Source organism: Nothobranchius furzeri, chromosome 4 (assembly GCF_043380555.1).
Source record: "Nothobranchius furzeri strain GRZ-AD chromosome 4, NfurGRZ-RIMD1, whole genome shotgun sequence".
Lineage (NCBI taxonomy): Eukaryota > Metazoa > Chordata > Actinopteri > Cyprinodontiformes > Nothobranchiidae > Nothobranchius > Nothobranchius furzeri.
In genome coordinates this window covers 1,529,878-1,554,495 of record NC_091744.1, presented here as the reverse complement: position 1 = coordinate 1,554,495, position 24,618 = coordinate 1,529,878, and the positions used below count along the sequence as shown (strand labels likewise).

The window sequence follows — 24,618 nt, the reverse complement described above, 5'->3', positions numbered from 1 at the left end:
TCAAAAAGTCCCTAATTGTGACATCACAAACAGGGGAAATTAGCATAAAACCAGCGTTCACCTGAAAGAAAGAGCAGCTGCTGGAGGAGAGCTCTACTCTGAGCCCCTCATGGATATTGGAGCTTCTCAGTTTATAGCACCCTGAGCGGGGAAAGGGTGGGCTTGGCCAACTCCAGCTTGTTTTCTTAAAGTGACAGAGCCCTGAAACAGCTCATTCTGGAAGGTAATGAAATTGTCAAAAATAAAACTGCTGTTTTGTGTGAGAGAGAAAAAACTTCATGAACATGTGTTGTATCGACCATAGAACTATTATAACTTAAGAGAAAAAACATAGAACTATTATAACTTAAGAGAAAAAAATTATAATATGTCCGCTTTAAAAATATACAATTTTCAGGTTCAGCAATCTTTGAGTAAAATGGTCCCAAAAAGGTGTTTAAATGTTATCAAATGCATCAGTAAATGACAGATCCCATGGGCTGAATATCAGAATGACATTTGATAAACAGATGGCCTGTATTATTATTATTTTTTTATTGCAAGGTTCGAGGAGGCGTCCAACCATCAAAACCCGAAATAACAAAACAGAGCTGCTAAACCAAGAAGAAGGAGAAGACAATATGGGGGATGCAGTGGGTACGTAAAACAGATGAAAATACGTTGCCAGCTTGTTTGCCAAAAACGATGTTGGTTTTTCAGATTTTATTTTATTTTTTTACATTTTTACACAGGTTTTGCACGCTCTAGTATAAAAAGTGGTAAAGATGGCTCCGCTTACAGTAAGAAAGAGAGACGAATGCGATTCTTTATCCGTAAGATGGTGAAGACGCAGGCCTTTTATTGGACGGTGCTCTGCCTGGTGGGCCTCAACACCATCTGTGTGGCTGTGGTGCATTATGACCAGCCTGAGCTTCTCTCAGACTTTCTCTGTGAGTAAACGAACACGAAACACCAAATGCATGAAAGCACACAAGCATGATTCACACCCATCATTACCAAAAACCTTTGGTTTCATAAGTTGGTTGGAACGATTTAGACTGTTTTGGTTTTAGAGCTCAGAGTTAACAGTTCTGAATTAGGTTGTTGGAGAGTTGGGATCTCGTAAATAGGCAACATTCATTTAAAGAGTGATGTTTCAAGCAGGTTTGAGTTGCTATTGATCGGTATCCTTGATATAAACCAGGTATTGCTTGTCAAGCTCAAGTCAACAGAAATTCCACATTCTTTATTTTAGTTATAGATTTAGCTGTATAAACAAATCCAGTTATTGTCATTCACCTCTTAATCTTACCTCCCCTTCCTCGTCCCCTTCCTTTCTATTCTTCTCCCTCCTTTTCTCCAGTCTATGCAGAGTTTATCTTCCTTGGTTTGTTCATGTCTGAGATGCTGATCAAGATGTATGGTCTGGGCATCCAGCCCTACTTCCACTCTTCGTTCAACTGCTTCGACTGTGTGGTGCGTAAACACACAAATCAACACATAAATCAACTTGCACACATCATCTACATATGAATATATAGACATAGCCTACCCATTTTTGCGCGGGGGGCAAGTTGAAGCCAAAAATGGGAGGTTCCCACAACAGATTTTTTTGACTGTGCCACACGTCCCGTCATGCCCAGACAATTCAAAAATGGAAAAAGAGGTAGAGCTGAGGGTGGGGCTGTTATGTTTGGAAAACGGTTTGGAACAAACGAACCAGTATAGCTACTAGCTAACTTAGTTAAGCCAAGAAGGTCTCTGGGGACTGGGGTAGCCCACCTGCATGGCCGACTGGCTCCTGTGCGAGGCTGTAGTCGTGCTGGTTGCCTGTGTAGATCTAATTTGGACCAGGACTGTTACATTATAAGCAGAGCCTAAGACAGCTGCGATCGCAGCTGGGCACTGTGGCCCTTTACATCAGCTCATGCTCCATGGTTGAAGATCAGCGGGACATTAGCTACATGCTAACCTGAAACTAACTGAGTTTTTCTGGGCGTTTTTAGCAACAACAACAAAAAAAAAAGCGGTAGAGCAACTCCAAAGTGAAGGCACCTCCGAAAATCATAACTAAGATGACCGAGGATATCGGGCTTCGCTTGTCCACCACAGTCAAAGATCAGTGAGTCTGCTGTTGTCGACGGAGCCGGAAGCCGAATGAACAAGCAGTGTTTTGGTAAACGCATAGAATTTCCCCCATTCAACCAGTAAAATAAAGTATTGATCCATTCATCCATTCTTTTCCGCTTATCGGGAGTCTGGTCGCAAGGACAACAGCCTACGTCAAGAAGCCCAGACTCCCTCTCCCCAGCCATTTGGGCCAGCTCTTCCTGGGGAACCCCAAAGTGTTTCCTGGCCAGGCGAGAGACATAGTCCCTCCAACGTGTCCTGGGTCTCCCTTTAGATCTCCTCCCGTTTCTGCGTGCACGGAAAACCTCACCAGGGAGGAATCCTAATCAGATGCCTGAGCCACCTCAACTGTCTCCTCTTGATGTGGAGGAGCAGCGGATCTACTCCAAGCCTCTCCCGGATGACCGAGCTTCTCACCCATTCGCTAAGGGAGAATCCAGACACCCTGCGAAGAAAACTCATTTCGGCCACTTGTATCCGCAATCTTGTTCTTTCAGTCACTTCCCAAAGCTCGTGACTATAGGTGAGGGCAGGAACATAGATTGGCCAGTAAATCGAGAGCTTCAACTTCTGGCTCAGCTCTCTCTTCACCACGACAGATCGGTGCAGCGCCCGCAGCACTGCAGATGCAGAACCAATCCGCCTGTCGATCTTGCGCTCTAGCTTTCCCTCACTGGTGAACAAGACCCAGAGATACTTGAAATCCTCCACTTGGGGCAAGACCTCATCTCTGACCTGGGAAAGGCCTTCTATCCTTTTCCAACTTAAGACCATGGTGTCGGATTTAGAGGAGCTGATTTTCATCCCAGCTGCTTCACTCAGCTGCGAACTGCGCCAGTGATTTTTACTTGTTATTTCTTAAATCTGATTAGTCATACTGAGTTTAACACGCCTCCCGTTAACTTCTAGGCTCCACCATGATGCCCGCAAAAAAATCAAACTTCTTCTTTTTCTTCTTCTTATGCTTCTGATTGATGATTTGCAAACTGAAAATGCTAACTGCTAGCATTACAGCTAACAGCCACAAAGCAACCCCTATAGGGCACCTACTCACGCCACTGAACTATCTAGTGCGGTTATGGTCAACAGAGGTCTGCAGAGTCGTGTCAAATATGAAACTAGTCAAGTTTCTAACCCAACAATAACTGAGATCAATGTTAAAGCTCTAGCTTAAAGTAAAAAAAAAAACTATTTAATGTCACTAATTTTTGATTGCTTCTGTTTGCAGGTGATTGTCGGCAGCATCTTTGAAGTCGTGTGGGCCACCGTAAAACCCGGCACGTCTTTTGGGATCAGTGTGTTACGAGCTCTGAGACTGCTACGCATCTTCAAAGTCACCAAGTATGTTTGTTTGCTTCAGGCGTCTCTTTTCTGCACAAATAGGAAAACGATATGAAACAAAAAGAGACTGAACTTGCAGTAGAAACAAATATTTCATTGTTGAAAACGTACAAATTGAAGGGTCTTCTGAGCAACATGCGTAGATGCAGAAATTGAGTGAAAGTGAGTATGATTGTGAGTTGCACGGCCTGGGGAGTTGTTTTAGACCAATGCTGTTGTTTTATCCTTTTAAATTAGGAATCTAAACTTGATCATTTGCAAACCTAAATCTACGTGGCTTTGGCTTTAAATCTGTTTTCCTCCTCTTCAGGTATTGGGCACCACTTCGGAACCTGGTGGTTTCTCTCCTTAACTCCATGAAATCCATCGTCAGTTTGCTTTTCCTCCTCTTCCTCTTCATTGTGGTTTTTGCCCTGTTGGGGATGCAACTCTTTGGCGGACAGTCAGTATCTTCACAACTCCAAAGCTCATCCTTCTATAATTACCTTTGCACTATCTACTTCATTTTGCTTTTGCACCGTTAAACGCTGCTTCCCTTGTTTCTTTGCTCTTTTTTTTTTCCAGATTCAACTTTGAAAGTGGAACTCCGCCCACTAATTTTGACACATTTGCAGCCGCAATCATGACAGTGTTTCAGGTGAGAAAGCTTAACTTGTTTTCTACATAAAATGTGAGTCGATATGTCCACTTCAGTCCATTACAATCTAAGGTTTTTCACCTTCGTTATTTTCTAACATTTTCACTTCAATCTTCAGAAACCTATATTATTTTACATTTTTTACAAAATAAGACACTTTGCTTTAAAAATGTTCATTAGCTCTTAATCCTTCTTTTCTGCTGTCTTAATGCAAAAAACTAAATTCTCAATCAAAAATGTTTTGTCATTTTTGGAGCTTTATGTCACTATTTTCTAATCTTGTACACACTCGAACAAATTATGACTGTTAATATATTTTACTGTAGCTCCAGAGGATCATGGACCAGATAAATGGTTTAGTTTGTGCTGGGTATGCTTTTGACCAATTTACAAAACAGTAACTAAATTTTTCCCCCCTCTTCTTTCCGTAGATCCTAACAGGAGAGGACTGGAATGTGGTAATGTACGACGGCATTGAGTCCCAGGGAGGAGTGAACAACAAAGGGATGGTCTTCTCCATATTTTTCATTGTTCTGACGCTCTTTGGCAACTGTATCCACCCTTCACAAGAAGAAGAATAGTGCATGCTAAATGTTAAGCCTGTCCACACATAGAACAAGTGGGGAAGTATGGGTTATGCAATAATGTAAGGTAATTATAATAAAACAATAATTTACAATAATAGAAGGGTAATGATAATTTAAAGGCCAAGTTCACTGAAAAACTGTTTTTTCCTTGTCCATCCATCCATTCTCTTCCACGTGTCCGGAGTCGGGTTGCGGGAGCAACAGCCTAAGTCACAGGTGTCAAACACCGGTCCTCAAGGGTCGCTTTCCTACATGTTTTAGAGTTTTCCCTGCTCCAACGCACCTGATTTCAATCAGCAGGTGATTAACAGGCTTCTGGAGAGCTCAATGAGCTGCTGCACATTTGAATGAACTGTGTTGGAACAGGGACAACAACAAAAAGATGCAGGATACTGGCTCTTGAGGACTGGAGTTTGACACCCCTGAATAGTCGAGAGGCCCGGGCTTCCTCCCCTCAGCTACTTGAGCCAGCTCTTCCGGGGGAACGTCAAGGTGTTCCCTGGCCAGGCGAGAGACGTTGTCCCTCCAACGTGTCCTGGGTTTCCCTTTAGGTCTCCTCCTGGTTGGACATGCCTGGAAAACCTCACCAGGGAGGCATCCAGGAGGCATCCTAATCAGATGCGCCTCAACTTGCTCCTCTCAATGTGGAGAAGCAGTGGATCTACTACAAGCCTCACCTGGATGACTGAGCTTCTCACCTTTTCTCTAAGGGAGAACCCAGACCCTGCGGAGAAAACTCATTTCGGCTGCTTGCATCCGCGATCTCGTTCTTTCGGTCACTACCCAAAGCTCACATAGGTGAGGGTAGGAACGCAGATCGACCGGTAAATCGAGAAACCATATTGCTCCTCCTGAATCCGATGTTTGACAATTCGGCAGACCCTCCTCTCCAGAACCCCTGAATGGACCTTACCAGGGAGGCTCAGGAGTGTGATCCCCCTGTAGTTGGAACATACCCTGTGGGCGACCAACACCCCATCTGCCAGTCCAGTGGAACTGCCCTCAATGTCCACTCGATATTGCAGAGCCGCGTCAGCCAACCTAACTCCGGACAGATCTCATCCACCCTCTCCTTACCACAAAGGAGCTTTTTGACAACCTCAGTGACCTTAGCCCCAGAGATTGGAGAATCCAACCCAAAGTCCCCAGGCTCTGCTTTCTCACTGGAAGAGGTGCTGTTGGGACTAACAAGGTCTCCAAATTGTTTTTACATGTTATTTTTGAAATTTGATTGATCATTCTGAGTGTAACACACAGGCCAAATGTGAAAATGGCCTTCTAACCCTATTTCCTGCATTAGCTGCCAATAGAAAATAAATTGTGCGGATTTGAAAAGCATCATAGGATTCATGGACTAACCCGTCTTGGCTCATGACGTGGAATTCTGTTGTTGGTTTAACGCCCAGGAGAGAGGAGAGCACTTCTTGGCTATTAGAAGCTAATGTTAGCTTTAGCAACTCCACAACACAGCAGAACTCCCTTAGACTTGTGTTATTTGTGGAGCTAGAACATCAATGTTGCAGAGCAAATGCAGTCAGTGGAGTTGCGAGTCCTGAAAATCTGGAAATAAATCTCCAAATCCTGTCGTCTGAAGCTCAGTTCTGATCTGGCTAACTTCTAGTTTCTGAAGCAGGAGCACCAGAGCTTTTTTTTAGAGATTGGCTCACAAGGCATTCATTCATACTTAAGACCACGCCATATTGAATAAACAAGTGTACTTGGTCTTTAATATAACAGTATTTAAGCTGTTATTTAAACATCTCCAGATTTTGTTTCTAGTTACTGTTTTTTTCAAGTGTAAAGTTGTCATTTAATGACATCCAGCATAAATACTTCATTTAGATTTTGGGGTTTGTGTATTTCTCCACTTTTGCTAATTTCTCTGCACTCGCCTCTTTCTAATGAACCATCAGCTTTTTCCTCTGCAGACAATCTCCGATATTTCCTCTAACTTCCACCACCACAGACACTTTGCTGAATGTCTTTTTGGCCATCGCTGTTGACAATTTGGCCAATGCCCAGGAGCTCACCAAGGTAAAGAACCCCCCATGGAAAAAAGGAATTCCCTTTATATTGAAGCACGGGTCATCCTTCAATGATCTTTTTTTTTTTTTTTTTTACTATATTAAGAAAAACTTGACTGTGTCACATAAAATCCCAAGGTGACATAGCCTACCTGTTTTTTCACGCTTAAAAAAATGGAGCCACAAGCCAGTTAAACAAACTAAGATGTATGGTTTTGAGTCCCAATATAACTGTAAAAACATTCAGTGGATTTTCTCCAACAGGACGAGGAAGAACAGGAAGAGGCTGCTAATCAAAAGACGGCTCTACAGAAGGCGAAGGAGGTGGCTGAGGTCAGCCCGCTGTCTGCTGCCAACCTGTCTATTGCTGCGTGAGTAAACACACATTAATATTTATTCATGTCACTAACATGATAAAGCCAACAGGAGAAGTATCTCACATCCTTCATGTTCTGGCCCAGATCAGCCATTCTGTCTGCCTCAACCGCTGGAACAGGACAGGTTTAGAAAAACAACAAACGTTCAAAACTATGTACACAAACATCTAAAAACAAACCACGTTCACAGATGCTAACTTTGCATCGAACAAATGTTTCTAATAAATAGGCGCTCTCGAAATTATCTTTGTTTTCACAGGAAAAAAGTCACAAACTCGCCTTTTTTATTGAAAACTGTCTGTTCTGAAACACACACTCGAACGTCCCCATTATCTTTCTTTAAAGTATGATTAATCAGTTATTCAAAGAGCGAAAAGAACAGATCCAGGGCTTTGTAGTGCGATGAAAAGCAAGAGGCGGACATTCTAAAATCTGTTCCCTGCAGCAGAAGCGGCTACAATAGCATCACAACAAAGCTCAAATGAACCTGCTGCTCTTGGTTCTCTGCCTTTGTAGCTATATTTGAATCTTTAGCTACAAAATGTATGAAAGGTTAAAAAATTACACAACTAAATGAGTCAGATTTATTAATATTAACAAATAATAATAATAAATAAATCACACTTGTTTTTAATCTGGGTGACTACGTTTTAGCTTTAATAAAATCTTCATTGCTTTTACAGGTTTTCTTCATTTTTTGACTTGTTTTGTAACAAAACTCTTGACTGTAATGTTAGCGTTAGCAGCTAATTGCTATAACAATGGTTCATTTATAAGTGATTCTCACAGCCTTTCAAAACTGCCATCTTAATACTAATATTGTTATTCAAATTTCATGGTGCAACTGAGAGTGGCAATGCCTCTAGAACAAAAAGGGCATCCACCTTAATCAATATATTAGTCCAACTCCTTTTATTAATATTCATAGTACAAGACATAATAGCTCACTGACTTGTCTTCACACTTCTCATGTTTCCACATCTAAATTGTGCTTTACCATATTAGCATTATTTATGGATTTTATTTCTCTGGGTTTCATATTTTAGAGCGTGCTTCTATTTTAGCTAAAATCCTCATATTTTTCTGTCCCCACAGTCATTCAGCAACTTTCTTACCAACCTATTTGTTATATTATCTCACTGCTTTTTAATTTTTGGGGGGGGGGGGGGTCGTTCTTGTTTCTGTAAATCTTCTCTCTGTCCTTTCACCTCTTCCTCTGCCAACAGCAAGGAGCAGCAGAAGAACCACACTAAGAACAATAAGTCTGTGTGGGAGCAAAGAACGAGCGAGATTCGGCGGCAGAACCTGATGACGAGCCGAGAGGCACTCTACAACGAGCTGGAGCAGGATGACTGGAAGGTGGGAGGGGAAGGAGAGGAGGTGAGAAGTCCCAATCCCAAGAAAAACATATATACACATATATATGCAGTCTACTCCTGATATATATATATGGGGCATATATATGGTAAAAATGTGTGTAATGTGGTCTGATGAGTTGTTTTTACCTCTTAAAGGGATATACTAATGCAGTGGAAAAACATCTAAAGCCAATAAAGGCTTCTTGTATCTGAACATGCATAATGATTTACGATATGGCTATATATTAAGAGTGTATATATATACATATATATATATATATATATGTATATATATGTATATATGTATACATATACATATATATATATATATATATATATGTATATGTATATATGTATATGTCAGCATGATCCAGAAAACTGCACTGTCAGATGCAACAGAAAGCAGCATAAGGCTTTCAGTAAATCAAATTTTTGCTGCTTGTATGTGAGATAAGGATAGGGTGAGAAGCTTGGTCATCCAGGAGGGGCTCGGAGTAGATCCACTGCTCCTCCACATCAAGAGGAGCCAGTTGAGGTGGCTCGGACAGGATGCCTCCCTGGTGAGGTTTTCCAGGCACGTCCAACCAGGAGAAGACCTTAAGGAAGACCCAGGACATGCTGGAGGGACTATGTCTCTCGGCTGGCCAGGGAACGCCTTGGGATTCCCCTGGAAGAGCTGGCCCAAGTGGCTGGGGAGAGGGAAGGCTGCTGCCCCCGCGACCCGACTCCGGATAAGCAGAAGAAAATGGATGGATGGATGAGCATATGTGCAACCTGTTGTTTGTTGCAGCAGTGCCGGAACACATTTTACTGGTTGTTCTAACACATCAGTGTGTAAATGAATAATTTAAATGACTTTTTAAAAAGCGTCAAAGTTTATTTTTCATTGCATTTCACATTTTATAACATCAGTTATACAATACATTCCATTAAATTATACTGGTCTGAGTAAATTAAAGTAAACTGCAGAACACATTCATGAAGAATTGTTGATTTAGGATCAAAATGAAGATGACTTAAAAAGCTTTTAATCAAATTAGATGAAAACGGGTTCCATTCCAAAGATTGTGTTTCTTGAATTATATTCTGGCTCAACGTTTTGCAGTGTTTGCGTTGCTGTACGGTAAAAATGCTGCTTTAACGCAGGAGCTTGACCTGCTTTTTGACCACATAGTATTCTGGGTCGTGCTGTACTCTAAAGATGTTTTAATTCCAGGGTGTAATATCCCTTGAAGCCTGTGAAAAATTGTGCTGCTATGTGGGTCGGCTTGAAGCTGTGTGCTTTGGAGCAATGCATTATTTAAATGGGGCATGCTGAGAAATCCAGAGTTAGACTCAAAGAAGGTAAGCAACTCAAAAGTGGAGCGTTCAAAAAAATATTAATAATCAGGAGTCGACTGGATATTCCTCAGCAAACTATGTTCACTGCTGGTGCTGCTTTAGCATTTTTTGGCTGTAAAAGATGTCATGACAGTTTTAAATGTAAACTGTTCATGTGGAGCCAAAAATGGTTGACTGCTGAACTGTGTATATGTGTGGCTTGGGGATGGGAGCTGGCTGGGGGCTTGAGCAACACTTTAATCTTCAGGTTTAGTCTGCATGCCTTTAAGCAGTGGTTCTCAATTGGGGGGGGGGGGGGGGGGGGGGCTGTTTTGTGCGGAGAGCACAAAACAGGCCAGATACAACACACTACACACTCCCACGCCTGCTCTAGGATGCCCCGACAACACCCACCACCCAGTCGGACATTTCCCGACCAAGAATACGAGCACCCAACCACCGACCTCACCCCCGCTAGCACATTTGCCTGCTAGGGGATTGGGGGCTAGCAATCCTGGAGTGGCATCACAGAAGATAATTGAGAAACGCTGCATTAAAGGTTTAATGTGTGACGTGTGGGGACATCTAGTGGCAGTGATGAGAAATTGCATCTCATTGAGTAACCACTAACCTCACTATTCCCTTCCTGAAGTCAGGAAAAAACTTCAGTGATTTAAAAAAAATTCCATCATGTTTGCTCAAGGCTCTTGCATTCTCTTCTGAGCAACTGACGATGTTGATATTACATGTAGGCAAACTAAAGAGAAATGCTCGGCTGCGACTAGATCAACCAGAAGGTCACATAGTGAAACATTAAGTACAAAATACATTAATGAAAATTAAAACTGCCATGAGTTGAAACTGTTGTACCATTGCCAGTTTCCCGTCACAAATTGAAAACACCAAGTTTGGGGGTTTGAGATGATTTCCAGAATCCAAAGGAGACCTTTAAATATTAGCAAAAAATATATAAATACTTTCACTGTAATTGATGTCATTGCCAAAATAAGATTTATGTATAGACAAAATAAATATATCTTCTCTTCATTATGCCCTGGTTTAATTTGATTGTTAGCGTTAGGATTATAAGTCATGTTTGTATGGTTTAACCAGTTGTTGTCGTGGAAGCAAGTGTTTCAAGAACAGAAGCTAAAAGGTTTGGGAAGCACTGAATTATTGTAAACATCTCGTTTTTTATTTGCTTGGAAATAACTCAAATGTTTTAGTGTTAAAGCAATTTTCACAAAACATTTCAGCAACAGATAGTCTTAAACCGTGTTCGGATAAGTAAGAAACCCTTGAAAATTTGTCTGGACTTTTAAAACTCTGGACCATATACCCTAACTTAGGTGTCCTACCCACGGAAAGGACGCGGTGACATGAAAACACACACGGACAGGCCACTGGTGGTGAACCCACAGGACAATCGCAACAACAACACCAACAAAACCCAACCTGGTGAGCTGCCTCTGGACCAGCATTATCGACGCCAGGACATTGACCACTGTCGTCGAGCTGCTCACTACTGCAACTACCACCATCACCGCCATCAGAAAGCCTCTGGCCCAAACAGTGGAGATGCATCCCAGCTAACAGAGACTCACATGGAGCACGGTTTCAGCTGCACTTCTCTGAGTAACATAGAAGGGAGTGTCCACCAGGACGAGGAGAGGCACAGCCATCGGAGCCGTCGAGGCCACCGGCACAGGAACAGGGAACACGGGGAAGCTTACAGCAGCGTGTCGCCACACCTGAGTGAGGGTGGAGAGGGGAACATCGAGCAGAGGCAGTCCAGACTGCACTGCAGGACAGGCAGTGAGGGGGAGGAGGGAAGAAGACACCACTGTAGGGGTACAGGGGGAGAAGGGGACAAAAGTGAAGAAGACGGATGTCGGAAGACTAGACGGCATCGCCATGGCAACCACGTAAAATGCAGAGGTCATCGCACCAGAAAGTAAGTGATAGATTTTGATGTTTGTTTCTTTTTTTCTGTACCTGGACCCTTTCTTTGTTTTCCCTCATCAGGGAGCACCACAGCGATGGTCCCAGCCTCTCCACCACACGACCCATACAGCAGTACAACGAGGACCTTGACAACTTCCGCAACAACAGCAAGCTGGCCAGTGCCCACGAACACCCCTACGCCCTCCCACCTGATCACCCAGACCACCCTGACCACCTTCACAACCTACTGAACTTCCATGATGCTGACACCTACACCCTGCTTCACAGCATGGACAGCCTGATCCTGACCAGCATGGCCAAACCCAACTACACAGCAATAGACATGCCCCCTGTCTACCCGTACCCCTCAACCAACGCTATCTTACAAGGTAAGGGTCATGAAGGTAAAGGGGTGCAATAATGAGTACAGTATGGTCACAGTGATTTTTTATGGACTATCTGACAGCAAATAGAATGGTGATTTCTAGTATTTACACCTTCACTCAAAAGAAAAGTTGTATCCTTAAAAACATTCTCTCTGGGCGATATGGCCTAAAATCAATATCACGATATATTGAGGATTTCACCATGATTACGATAAATCAACGATAACTACAGGTATGCACAGAAACAAAAGTTGTCCACTAGATGGGGCTGTCACATGCATTACGTTGAGTCAGATTTTTACATGACTCAAGGTGGTACAGCTTCTTAAAGGGACATGAATGTTGCCTACCTACACAACTTATTATCAAATTTATTGACATGGGAGCATTTTTATTGAAGTATTAACAATGTTTGTGTTGTTGGATTTTCTTAAAACCATCCCAGTGAATGCTTCTCAAGTAGCCTAGCAACCTATCCTATATATGTGGATATACAGTCTGGCTACAACCCAGTCGTGGAGCCCAGTCATGGGGCAGAATCTGAGTGTCTTTCAAACGGTTTCTGCTCGCAATTGGACAGTGATAGGACCAATCAGACCAACAACTAACCCTGAACCTTAAGTACCTCTAGCTTCTCATCTCAACAAAAAGCCTGAGTCTAAATCGTCCAAAGTTGATGCTAGAGCCGTTTGAAACAAGCACCATTCCTGAACTGACGCCATATTTGTAGTTTTTTTTTTTTTTTTGCGTCTCTGGTGCTAAGACCACCCAAAGTCTCTCTCTATACATTGTGCGCTGTGAGTGGCTGGAACCAAAAATTGTTCAGGCCTGTGGAGCAAAATTTTTTGCTCCTGCTACGGTTGATGTAGGTTTTCTGGGCTATGTTTCACATGTTTTATCATGTCAATCTGACCTCTTTCTGTCAGTCTGTTACTTGTTTACCCTCTCTGCATTTTTTCATTTTTCTTTCTTTCTTGTTGCGCTCAGTGAACAAGAATGCCAACACTGACCAGAAAAAGAGCGAGGAAAAGAAAGAGGAAGAGGACGAGGGGGAAGATGAAGATGGCCCTAAACGCATGCCTCCCTACAGTTCCTGCTTCATATTGTCTACCACCAACTCGTGAGTGGTGTTTCCAAACTCCAAATCCAGAACATTGAATTATGGAACAAACATTTCAATCAAAGACTTAATTTGTACCAGAAGGTAAATTTGCTTTGCAGCAGGCAAGGCGTAAGCATCAAACACAATATCATAAACATCTAAATGAACCAACTAAATCACAACATAAGGGCTTTAACGTATTTAGGAGGGTGATGGCAGTTGGAAGAAAACTGTTCGTAGAGTGTTTTATTTCACACTGTGGCGCTCTATATCTGTATCCTGATGGGAGAAGCTGGAACTCATAGTGTAGTGGATGAGAGCTGTCTTCTAAAGCGGATCACGCCAGCCCCTGTACTTGTCTTGAAAACAATTGTGTCAGGGCTCAGCTGCTGCTCTCTTGTTATCCTACTAGACCACTTCACTGTTTGACCCAGGCTGGCCTTTTTTTGACCGAAAGATTTCCAAACCATGACGCCAAAAAAAGGATAAAACTGCTTCAATAAAAGCCTGTGTGTATTTTTACTGGCAATAGGGGGCAGCAGATACCTAAATCATTGCAAGCAAGCAGTATTTTTGTGTTGGAGTAAGACATTACCAACAGATGCCTGTTAGGGTCAAAAAGCATTGGAGAGTGCAAACTTCAGCAAAATAACAAGCACATCAGACTCCCTTTCATCAATGTTAGCAAGTGAAGAGGTACATGTGTAAAACAACAACATTTAAGAATGACGAAAGTTTTGTAACCATTTGTTCCAAATCAGTAAATTCATTTTGTCCTTGTGGGCTCCCGTAGGAGGAAACATGCTCCCATGTATTTTAGACCTGGTTTTTATAGTTATATGTTACGAAGCCGCCAATATTTTTCAAATGGGCCTCATTTCATTCATTTTCAACAACATTATGATGGATGTTTCCAGAAATTAATGGTAAAAACTACACATTGTATATTTAATATTGACCAATATCGGCATTAAAAATTAATATTGTAAAATATGTTGGTATTGGTTTTCAGTTATTTAATGACACATATTTTACATACTATACCCACATTATACATCAAACTCTTCAGGTATTTCTCCTCTATCGAAATATCAAAATATAACAGGTCTGCAGTAATGTTTTTGAGATATTTTAGTTTATTTGGCACAACTTGTGATGTAGAAATTTACCCTGTGTAGTGAACATACACTGTCCTCACGTAGCTATGTGTAGTTTGCTAGCTAGCAAACGATATAACAGAAACAAGAATCTTCACCCAAGGCTTGTTTTTCTTATCTGAAGATCTTTATAAATGTGTTATCACTGTAAGTGCAATACACAGGGGAAAAAATACATTTTTAACTAATACACACATCTTAGCATAAAAAACGGGACTATGAAATTCAGCTCCTGTTGGAGACTAAATAAATATGACACTTTTCTTGTTACTGACTTTAATTTAAACATGTATAATAGGAGATATATGACATTAGCCTTTACAATATCTTTATGTGTAATCTCAGAATGACTGGTGTCATTAATTTTGTGACTCAGTTCCTCCCTCTTCTTACAAAATATCAAACCAGGAATAAAAGCAACACATTTGTTAAGACATAATCGTAAGCAAAGCCCTCTAAGGTGACTGTGCTTTTGTTGTTTGTTGTACTGAAGCCTGCAATGGATTCCATACAGAATCAAGCAGAGCAAAGGCCATTTGCAGATGTTTTGGTTGTCAAATTACTTTTATAAAAAAAAAGTCATTTCTCGTTGTCTGTAAACAAGTTTTCACAGATGTAAGCCAAGGCTTGTTATTGGGGAAGATTCGGACCTTCTTCTTTAATAAAGTCATATTTTCACAGAAGGCCACATAGAAACGTGTTACATCTGCTAAATCAACCATGTGTTCGTCAATAAAAGTTTAGCATTATAGTTTTGCGAACTTCTCCCGGTAAGCATTGTTCATGTGTGTTTTGCATCAGGTTTCGAAGGTGCTGCCATTACATCCTGACTCTAAAGTATTTTGAGTTCAGCATCCTGTCCGTCATTGCCATGAGCAGCATCGCCCTCGCTGCAGAAGACCCTGTCAAGCCTGACTCAACACGAAACAATGTAAGACATTGCTCTGTGTATGTGTTTGTCTTCTTGCATATTTTTTTTAATTCTGTTAAGCAGCAGAACATAAAATCCACCTGTTTAACTTACTGCCACCACAACTTAAAACGTTCTTCAATGTTCTAAATTAGCTGTAAACAATCATCAAATACTTCTGTCATTTATAGAGTCAGGTGATCCCAACAAAACAACTGTTGGATAACAAATTGTGCTCTTGATAGACTATAAAATAGTTTTTGGGTGAAATTTACATATTCGGCTATGGTCTCTTATCTTCTTCTGTTACTGTGATTTATTTCTCTGGCTCTCCTACTTTTTTTCAACTTTCTAATCCTAAATCTGTGTGTATGTGCTCCTCTGTAGGTGCTGCGTTATTTTGACTACGTTTTCACAGGTGTCTTCACATTTGAAATGCTGATAAAGGTAACAAGTATCAGTGTGCTGGTGCAGGTGTGAATGTTTGGAGTTGAACTTGATTCTAACTGTTTGTACTTAATTATCTGCTGATTTGTTGTCATGTGACATGTTTTGTAGTTTTTATGGTCCGTGTGAGATCTATTAATGTCCAAAAATGGACACCATACAGTTGTTGCTGAGGAAGACTTCATGTCTTGCAGATGGTGGTGCTGGGCTTGTTTCTCCACCAAGGATCTTACTTTCGTGACTTGTGGAACATTCTGGACTTTATAGTGGTTAGTGGTGCTCTGGTGGCCTTCGCCTTCACGTAAGTGCCCCCTGCCCTCCCCCCTTCCCCCTCTCACTTTCATTTTTTTCATCTTCACCACACACACACACACGCACACACTCTCTCTCTCTCTTTCTTACACACAAACACACATTCCAACAGAAAGGCCCAGGCTGCTCTGCCTCGTACACCTGGTACGTAGCCAGCTGTACGTTTAAACTCATCTTCCTCCGTCACTCTCTCAGTGTTGTCTACTCTGTCTTTCTCTCAGATCTGTTATCATTTTTCCTTTTCAGTTTTGACCCTTTTGTTTCATTTTGTAATTTTATCATTAAACCTTCTTTCTCTGAGTGTGGTCATTCCCTTTCTTTCGTCATCTATCTCCATACCGACGTTGGTCACCATTGCTTGTGATCGACAGGTCTTTCTCTGTGTTTCACCACCACCTTCATCTCAAAAATCCCCCATCAATCCTTTATGTGTTTATGACCCCCCCACCCCCGAATTCCTCCATCTTTACCTACACTCTAAAATGGAAACAAGGTTTGGGTGTCTTTGGAGCAGATCTTTCCAATCACAGGGATTACTTTCACGAAAGTTTCCTTCAATTGGATGACTGTTTTCTTCCAAAACCTCTGAATTAATTTTTAGAGTGTAGATACACTGTCTTCACCCCCGTTCCAAAAACCAGTAAGTCATAGTAAAATGCCCATCTCTAACCCCCCACCCCCCACCCCCACTGTATGATTTAGTAATTTCCACCACTTGCTCCTTATGAACATGTTTCCTCCCGATCTTCCTTGCTCCTGTTCCCTTATTTCCCTTATCTTCCAAACCATGCCGCTCTGATATTTCCTCCAACCAGGCCGTGAGTCATCCCTTTCTCTTCTCTTACATCTGAATCTCTGACTTTTATCCTTCAGAAGCTTTCTCATGAACCCCTGCTCCTAGATTTTCCACAGCCATAGTCCTTCCAGTTGATTTGATGATTTCCTCATCAAATTCTTTCCTCTTGCTTCACGCGTGCTCTTTCTTCTCTTCGTCCCAGTGTAACCTGTTTGTTCCTGACATACAGCACATAGAGTAATGCCATTTTTGATAGAAGCATCTGTTAAATAAATAAAGCCAAACAAAACAAATGTTTATGGAATTGCTCAAAATTAAGAAGCCATTCAGATGGTGTCGGTCTGATGCTGCACATCTGGATTGGAGTTTTTCAGATTAAATAATTCTCGAGTAATAGCTGCGTTTCTACTGTAGGAATTCCAGGAAAGTTGTAGGAAGAGGGAAGGGGACAAGGACAAAACAGTGGCTTGGTCACCTCAGCTGCTGCTAGTTGTCCATTTAAAGGAATACTAGGCAGTTTTGCTTGCTTTTAGCACCCTCTATTGTTCGTTGGTAGAAGCGAAACCAAAACCTCCTCGCTGTGCGCTTGTCTTCTTAGCAATTCATCTAACGGCTGAAGCATCTCCCAGCATTCCTACGTGGACTTATTCATCTCTACATTAAACAAATCAGCTGTGTTCTTGATCTAAAACATGTGGGAAACATGTTGAAACCAGACAGCAGCACCAGCTAGGTCCGCTCAATTTTTTCTCAGTCCCAACAGACCAGACCAGCAACTGCGATGTTGCAACAGGGTTGGGTGGCCTTTCAATAACCATGTAAAAGGTCATTTTAGCACATACTGGCACAACTATGAAAAAGTTGCAAAGTATGCCTTTAAAGCAGAATTCCAGAGTTAATTTTTATCAAACAGCACCATCTAGAGGCTGACAAATGTATTGCAGTGTAAGCCCATCTTCCTACTTTTGTATTTATAGCCGTAAGGAACACTTCCATTCATCAACACACACCTCTAGCTGACCAACAGAGCTAAAACACTTCATTTTGCAATTATTATTCTCATGTTGTTAAATCAAACATGAAACCTTTTGTTAACCCTTTGATGCATGACTTATGAAATCTTCAACCATGATTTTTTTAAACAATTTTTTTCATTCGTCTTTAGGTGTGAATGAAACAAATTTCAACAAATATTGTTTGTGACATTTTGTTAATTTACGAATAATTTATTACATGTCCACCTCAGTGGACAGCGTGCATTCTGACCATGAAATATGTTGGCTTGGCTTACTGAAGTCCAAATGGAGGGGCTCAAATGCAATAAAGTCTTCAACAGCTGTGCTTAATAGCAAAAATAAATAAATAACAATTTTGAGTACCTGTCCACTGTAGTGACCATTATGCATCAAAGGGTTAAAGTACGCCAGATTTTATGCCGTTCTGACGGCGGTAGCTCAGAAGGAATAATGGGTTGTCCAGTTATTGGGGGGTTGTCGGATTTATCTCAGCTCTCTGCAGGGAACTCTTCTGTTGTGTCCTTGTGCAAAACACTCAACCCCCCCTGCCTGCTGGTGGTGGTTAGAGGGACTGGTGGCACCTGTGCCTCTGTCGGTGTGCCCCTGGGCAGCTTTGACTGCAATGGAGCTCATCACTACCAGTGCATGAATGGATGAATGATACACTGTAGTGTAATTGTGCTATAGTTATAATAGTGCCATACAAGTGCAGCTCATTTATCATTTACTATTGTTATTAGAAATTGTTGTGCTGTATGTTAGGAACAGGTACCATGGGCCATTGTCCCTAAAGCCTTTTCTGATGTAACCCCCTGCCACCAATAATTAATTCTTCTGGCTCCAAACTCCATTAAACGTATCGTACAGCATCTCATTCACAAAGAAGCATTAACTTCCTCCTTTATGATCCAGCCACACCTCTTCATTCTTCCTCATTCTCCATTGCTGGAGGTCTCAGTCGATCAGTTTGTGGGGGTGAGGGCAACTCAGACACCTTTAACCCTTTAAGTGCCCAGGCTATCCATACGCCACAGAGAGGAACACTGGCAGGACATCCCCTCGCCTCTTCCCCTGCCTCTCTGACCAACATACACAAACACACACTTACAGACATGCAGGCACCCACTGTTCTAGGTTAGCGAACCCGGAGGCACAGGTATTTAACTCTTCTTCCTTTGCACGACTTGGGAAAGTACAGCCAACGGGAGGGAAAGTGGCGGGCATGCTGGGGAAGGGTGTGCTGGGTGGAATGATTTGTTATACTGAGGAGGCGTAATGAATACTTGTGAAATATTTAAGTATGAGCCATCTAGTTGAGATGAGCTGGTGGTGAGTTAGTGAGCTTGCAAAATAAAGAAATTGCAGTGAATGAGAGAATAATTTATTTGTGCTTCCTCCTGAGCTCGGTAGAGATGCAGTGCATGTCTGCTTTGATGGCTGCATGAACTTATATACAACCTGTGATGCATTCCAGTGTATCAAGGTGATCAGATACTTGGGCCAAACTTATTCTACATAAAATTTGGCTAAACATTGATGTCAAGGCAACACAACTGCATGAAAAGCAAATAGAGATAAGTAAAATGATGTGGGGGGATTTGAATTTGCTTGATGTCGCACCAAATAAAGTGTAGAGGTAAAAATGTGCTCCAAATAATCAAATACTAAATGTTCGTCTTTTTTAGCCTATTTAATTTTTCTAAAAATCTGAATCTTTAAATTATATCACAAATGTGTGCTTTGAGTTTTTCTTACGTCCATGTCCTTGAATTACCACTGTCATTTTTTCTTTTGTTTAATGTAAAACTAGATTGTGAGTCGTTGATATTCTTTTCCTAAAATTTAAAAAAATACGATAAAACAACAGGAAGCATGTTATATCAAAGGCACTGGGACTTTGTAGTCACCCTCACAATTAGCCTGGCTTGTTGTATTTTTAAAAATAATTTCTTGTCAGATCATATTAAACCTCCATAAACGTTCCACACATGAAAAAAATAATCATCCATTCATTTTCTGTCAGTGTTTGTTTTTAGGAATTACGTAGCTAAACCAAGCCATTTCAAAAAGTCCATAAATAACCATAAAACCACCTCTCACGTGCAAGAGAGAGCTGCTTCTGAAGGATCAGCAACTCTACTTCAAGCTCCTTCTGGATGTCAGAGCTTCTCAGCTTATAGCAGCCTGAACAAGGGAGGGGTGGGTGTGGCCAGCTATGGATTGTTTTCTTAAAGTGACAGAGCCCTGGAACGACTCATTCTGGAAGGTGCTGAAACTGTCAATAATAAAATCAGAATCAGAATAGGTTTATTGCAATTGTCAGTGAATAAACAATTCACAAACTAGGAACTTGCTTCGGTACTAATGTGCTACATATAACATGAATAATAAGATTAAAAATAGAATAAAATATAATAAAAAAAAACTAGAATAAAACTGCAGAGATTGCTTTATGTGAGAGGGATTTACAGAAAAAAATTCATGAACATGTTTTGTATGGACCATAGAACTATTACAAAACAAAATTCATAATATGCCCCATTTAAAATGTATTTAGTTATAGGTATTTTAAAGATGTTCTACTGTTGGTTGGATGTGGTGGGAGCCTTTGCAGTAGGTGTAAATCCACTCGAGACATTTTGTTGGTTTCATTCTGAATGAATTAATAAAATCCAACAGATTTGATGGACTACAACTGCAAATTAAGTCAACCTGCATTTTGATGGGTGATAAATATTTTCGAAAAAGATGCACAGATAAGTGTTTGACATGGAACAGTTTATTACTTTATCTCAATCTAAATACTGTTCATGCTTTTTTATAGTTTTAAAATTAAAAGCGTCAAAGCTGAGCTGATTACACATTTGTATTAAAACATCCAGCATGTTAACATCATACTGAAGCAGGACTTTAATAAGAAAACAAGTGGTGAGATAAAACTTGGCAATGTACGAATGTGATCTGGCTGATAAAAGCAGTCAGAAAATAAAAATCACTCCACTGCAGCAGCACCCGCCCTCAAAGCATGACTTCCTGTTGAAAAGACAAATCCTTCATCTGCTCCTTTTCGAGTCTTTTCTCACCTGCTTTATGCCTCCCTGTCTTGCTTTCTCTCAGTATCATCAGCTCTGATGCTCGCATACATCTTCACCTTCGCTTCTTCTTCAAACCCCTGCCTTCCAACTCATCTGCACCAGGGCTGAAAAAAGAGGATAACTTTCTCTTAAAGGGGCTTTACACACACCCAAACTCGCACACCTGCAATTTCCCTTTTGATGCATGACAATTTTTGAAACCAGGAACTCGAACAAAACATTGTACAGAAGACTTTTAGCATGGAAACAGTACAATGGCTTCATATTTGTGTGGGTTATAACCTTTAATGCTTCTGGCATTAAGCATTCTCTAAACAAATGCTGAATGTTTCAGTGTCATGACTTTAGATCTGCATGCAGGTAGCAGATCTCTGTGTGAATGACTTTTCCTCCAACTAATGGTGTGTATATTTGAGACGGTACACACAAATCCTGGTTTCTTGAGTCTCCGCTCATGACTGATGTCCTGAGCGTTTGAGTAACATATCAAGAAAATCTAACGTTTGTACAAATAAGATTTGATTGAACCTTTTTAGATGATTGCAGATCTAATAAGGACAATTTGGGATTTATCCACTAATTGATCATTATGATCTAAGAAGATAAGAGTGAATGTAAATGGATGCAGCAATTGTAGGCTAAAACAACAAAGAGGTCTGTGAAAGGATGTTTGCACACCTAGGCTGTCAGCAGGAGGCCAAATTCACAGAAACGTGGTTATATAATGAATCTAAATGATGTATCTAAGAGCTAAAGGGACATTTAGAAGAATATGTATGTGTGAAAGTTAGAATTTCTCACTCAGTATAGCTTTCTAAACAGCCTCTGATCAGAAAAAAAATGTTTATATCCAACAGGATTGATAAGCTCACTGCTAGGAGCAAAGACTGAAGTGTATTTCTGTCATCTTAACGGTTTCCTCTCATTGAATTTCACAGAAGTTCATATGATTTTTTATAAGCCTTTTTAACTTTCACATAACCTGAACATGGTGAAACGTATAAGATTGGAGCTGTTAACTGGGTTCAAATGGACCATCCAAAAACAAATACTGGTCAGGTAACTCCATCCTGCTGTCTGTCCTTCTTTGTCTGTCTCTCACATAGATGTATTCTCTTCTGTTTTCCCCCCCAAAAACCCCTCTCTTGTCTCGTGTCTGTCTTTGTCTATGTGTCTCTATCAATGTGTGTTTTTGTGTCTTTCCATGTATTTTTTTCCCGTTTCCTCCTTCTCTTCTTCTTCTGTCTTTCCTCCATTCTTTCTGTTGCTGTCAATGACTTTTGCTGTCACTACATTGGTTCGGTGAAACTCTGCAGGAGCAGCACCCGGTAAAGTTCCTCCTCTGTCCTCTCCCACTTTCTCCCCTGCTCTCAGTTTTTGAATCAAGTTGGCTGCTCTCTTTCTTTCTTTATTCTTTTAATCATTTGTACTCATCGTCGCCGTATTAGTGCCACTTCTCCTTCATCGTGCACACAAACGCAAAACACACCCAAAGGGAGTCAATTTTTTTAATAAAAAAAAAGACTAATACCGGTGTCGGTACAAGATCTGCTCGGGTGCAAGATCGGCTCGGGTCCGTCGACTGCCGATGACGTCTAAGTAGTTGATTGGCTGAACATGAACCTCACGGAATTACGTAATCACGTAACGTTGTTATCACGTTACGTTGGTCCAGGCAAATTTTTTCTATTGGAAAGATGGACAACTTTTACAAAGAAATCCATCATTACCTCTTTGAAAATACACTTTTAGCATAGAGCTGCATGTATATTAGGGCTGAACGATTAACTGCATGTGCAATTAAATTGCGATGTGACAAAAGGAGATTTTCTAATGGCAAAGGCTGCAATTTGGCAGCGAGTGGTTAGCGCAATGCTAATATACATGGAAAAACCCATAGGAATGCTAATGCTAATATCGCCGATTACATTATTACAAATTATGAATTAGAAACGGGCCAAATGATTACATTTGGAGTCTAATAGAAAGTAAAATACCATCAATCAAATAAGTACAGACAGGTATTTTAGTAAAGCCAGAAAACTTTTAACTCCAGAGCTTTGGCTAGCAGCTATGAGCGTACCTGAACTACGCATGGACAAGACGTCAAAAACTAAACACAAATACTTCAATAAACGGGACACACTTCTTTCCTGCAAATACAATTTCACAGGTGTTGCTAATACCATATGATCCTTCAAGGGATGTGCTTAAAGAGGAGTTCAACATTATGAATAAAATATAGTGTTTTATTTTACAAATACCATTATAAACACAAACTTACGTCTTAAGAAACATTATTTTAATAACGAAACTGCTAAATTCTTTCCAACAGTATAGATGTGTAGTGTATTTTGTCCGAGTGGGTTTGCCGTACTTTGACGTCATCGGCAGTCGAAGGACCCCGAGCCGATCTTGCACCCGAGCAGATACTGTACCGACACCGGTAATTTACTTTTATGATCATTTCTGTGTGATTTTCCACAACCTTCCAGAAGTAGTCTCACTTTTTTTTTTTTTTTTTTACTTTTTGACTCACAGACAAGAGTCCCAGACTGCTTTCAGACACAGTTCTGGTGACACGATAATGAGGCCCAGAAATGTTTGCAAAGAAAATGAGAACCAAGAGGAATTATTCAAGACATTTAGGAAACTCTGCATTTAGATGTGTTGCAACTTTGTTGCAAATTTTAATTTGATAATGTAGGAATATGTAGTCATTTTGAACTAAACAGAATTTTAAAATAATGCATCAATTTCATGCAAAATCCACTTTTTGAAGTTTTTGACCAAGTTATATTGTTATTTCTCAAAGTGGTTTTTGGCTTCGCGCATGCATTTTCCTCTCTCAGCTACTTCTTCCCTTCAGCTCCGCAAATTTTTGTTAAGCTATTCCAGGTGGTTGGGTGGGGTTTTTGCTACGTCATAACAGCCCACTCCTCCCCATTCAGGGAGTCTCAAATCTGGATCCCTCCTCCCCTGGACTGTAAACTGTAACACTATTACCCAATCTCTGTGAGTAACTATCAGGGAGTTTAATATCCACAGCTATGAAGAAGTTAGTTTGTTCTTGTCTAGTCTGCAATTTAAATAATGACTAGAACCCAAAATTTCATTTTTGCCCACAAGATAACAGGATTCCTGTCCGGTCCATTTTTAAAGCAGCTTTTTCTGTCAAAGGAACTGACTCCATAAGGAGAGAGCCTTGATGGAGGGCCTCTTTTCTTCCCAGACTTGGCAATCGTCCAGATGGCTCCTACTTTTTTTTGTTTATTCAATATAGTTTTTCAATACAGTTATTTTAGAAATGAAGTCACCTCTTTTCTATTGTTGCGCTGATATTTATTAGTAGAGATCATGGAGAGACAATGTAAATCGTTCATCTTTCGGTCCTATTTGTGGCTCGTGTAATTCTTGACGTTTGTTTTTGTGTGCTGACGTGTGATGTTGTGATCTGTGAGCAGCATCACAGGTCCAGAAATTGTCACATAGCCTCATTTCCATGTCTCTGTTTCAATTCATTCAGCTTTACAATTCCAACCCAAAAAGGTGTTTTACAGTCAATCCCAAAACGTTTATTTTGGGGGAAGGAGGCTATGTGGAAAATGTAAAAACTGTGGATATAAAATGTGGATTATTACACAATAATCCCTGTTTTCACATCTAAAATGTTCATTTCTCCTAAAGAACTGAATGACGT

The 24,618-nt window shown here is 40.8% G+C and overlaps 1 protein-coding gene across 1 annotated transcript in view; it reads left to right on the top strand.

Moving 5' to 3' along the window:
* cacna1ab (calcium channel, voltage-dependent, P/Q type, alpha 1A subunit, b) overlaps nucleotides 1-24,618 on the top strand; it is a 257,104-nt gene that overhangs the window by 149,709 nt on the left and 82,777 nt on the right. Inside the window, exons 12-27 of the mRNA XM_054743533.2 lie at nucleotides 544-636; nucleotides 732-929; nucleotides 1,343-1,455; nucleotides 3,338-3,450; nucleotides 3,761-3,892; nucleotides 4,015-4,087; nucleotides 4,519-4,639; nucleotides 6,641-6,708; nucleotides 6,963-7,069; nucleotides 8,302-8,434; nucleotides 11,103-11,707; nucleotides 11,779-12,086; nucleotides 13,071-13,203; nucleotides 15,144-15,273; nucleotides 15,640-15,699; nucleotides 15,894-16,000. Of these exons, the coding sequence (XP_054599508.2) occupies nucleotides 544-636; nucleotides 732-929; nucleotides 1,343-1,455; nucleotides 3,338-3,450; nucleotides 3,761-3,892; nucleotides 4,015-4,087; nucleotides 4,519-4,639; nucleotides 6,641-6,708; nucleotides 6,963-7,069; nucleotides 8,302-8,434; nucleotides 11,103-11,707; nucleotides 11,779-12,086; nucleotides 13,071-13,203; nucleotides 15,144-15,273; nucleotides 15,640-15,699; nucleotides 15,894-16,000 (2,494 nt within the window). The remainder of the gene's footprint in view (nucleotides 1-543; nucleotides 637-731; nucleotides 930-1,342; nucleotides 1,456-3,337; nucleotides 3,451-3,760; nucleotides 3,893-4,014; nucleotides 4,088-4,518; nucleotides 4,640-6,640; nucleotides 6,709-6,962; nucleotides 7,070-8,301; nucleotides 8,435-11,102; nucleotides 11,708-11,778; nucleotides 12,087-13,070; nucleotides 13,204-15,143; nucleotides 15,274-15,639; nucleotides 15,700-15,893; nucleotides 16,001-24,618) is intronic.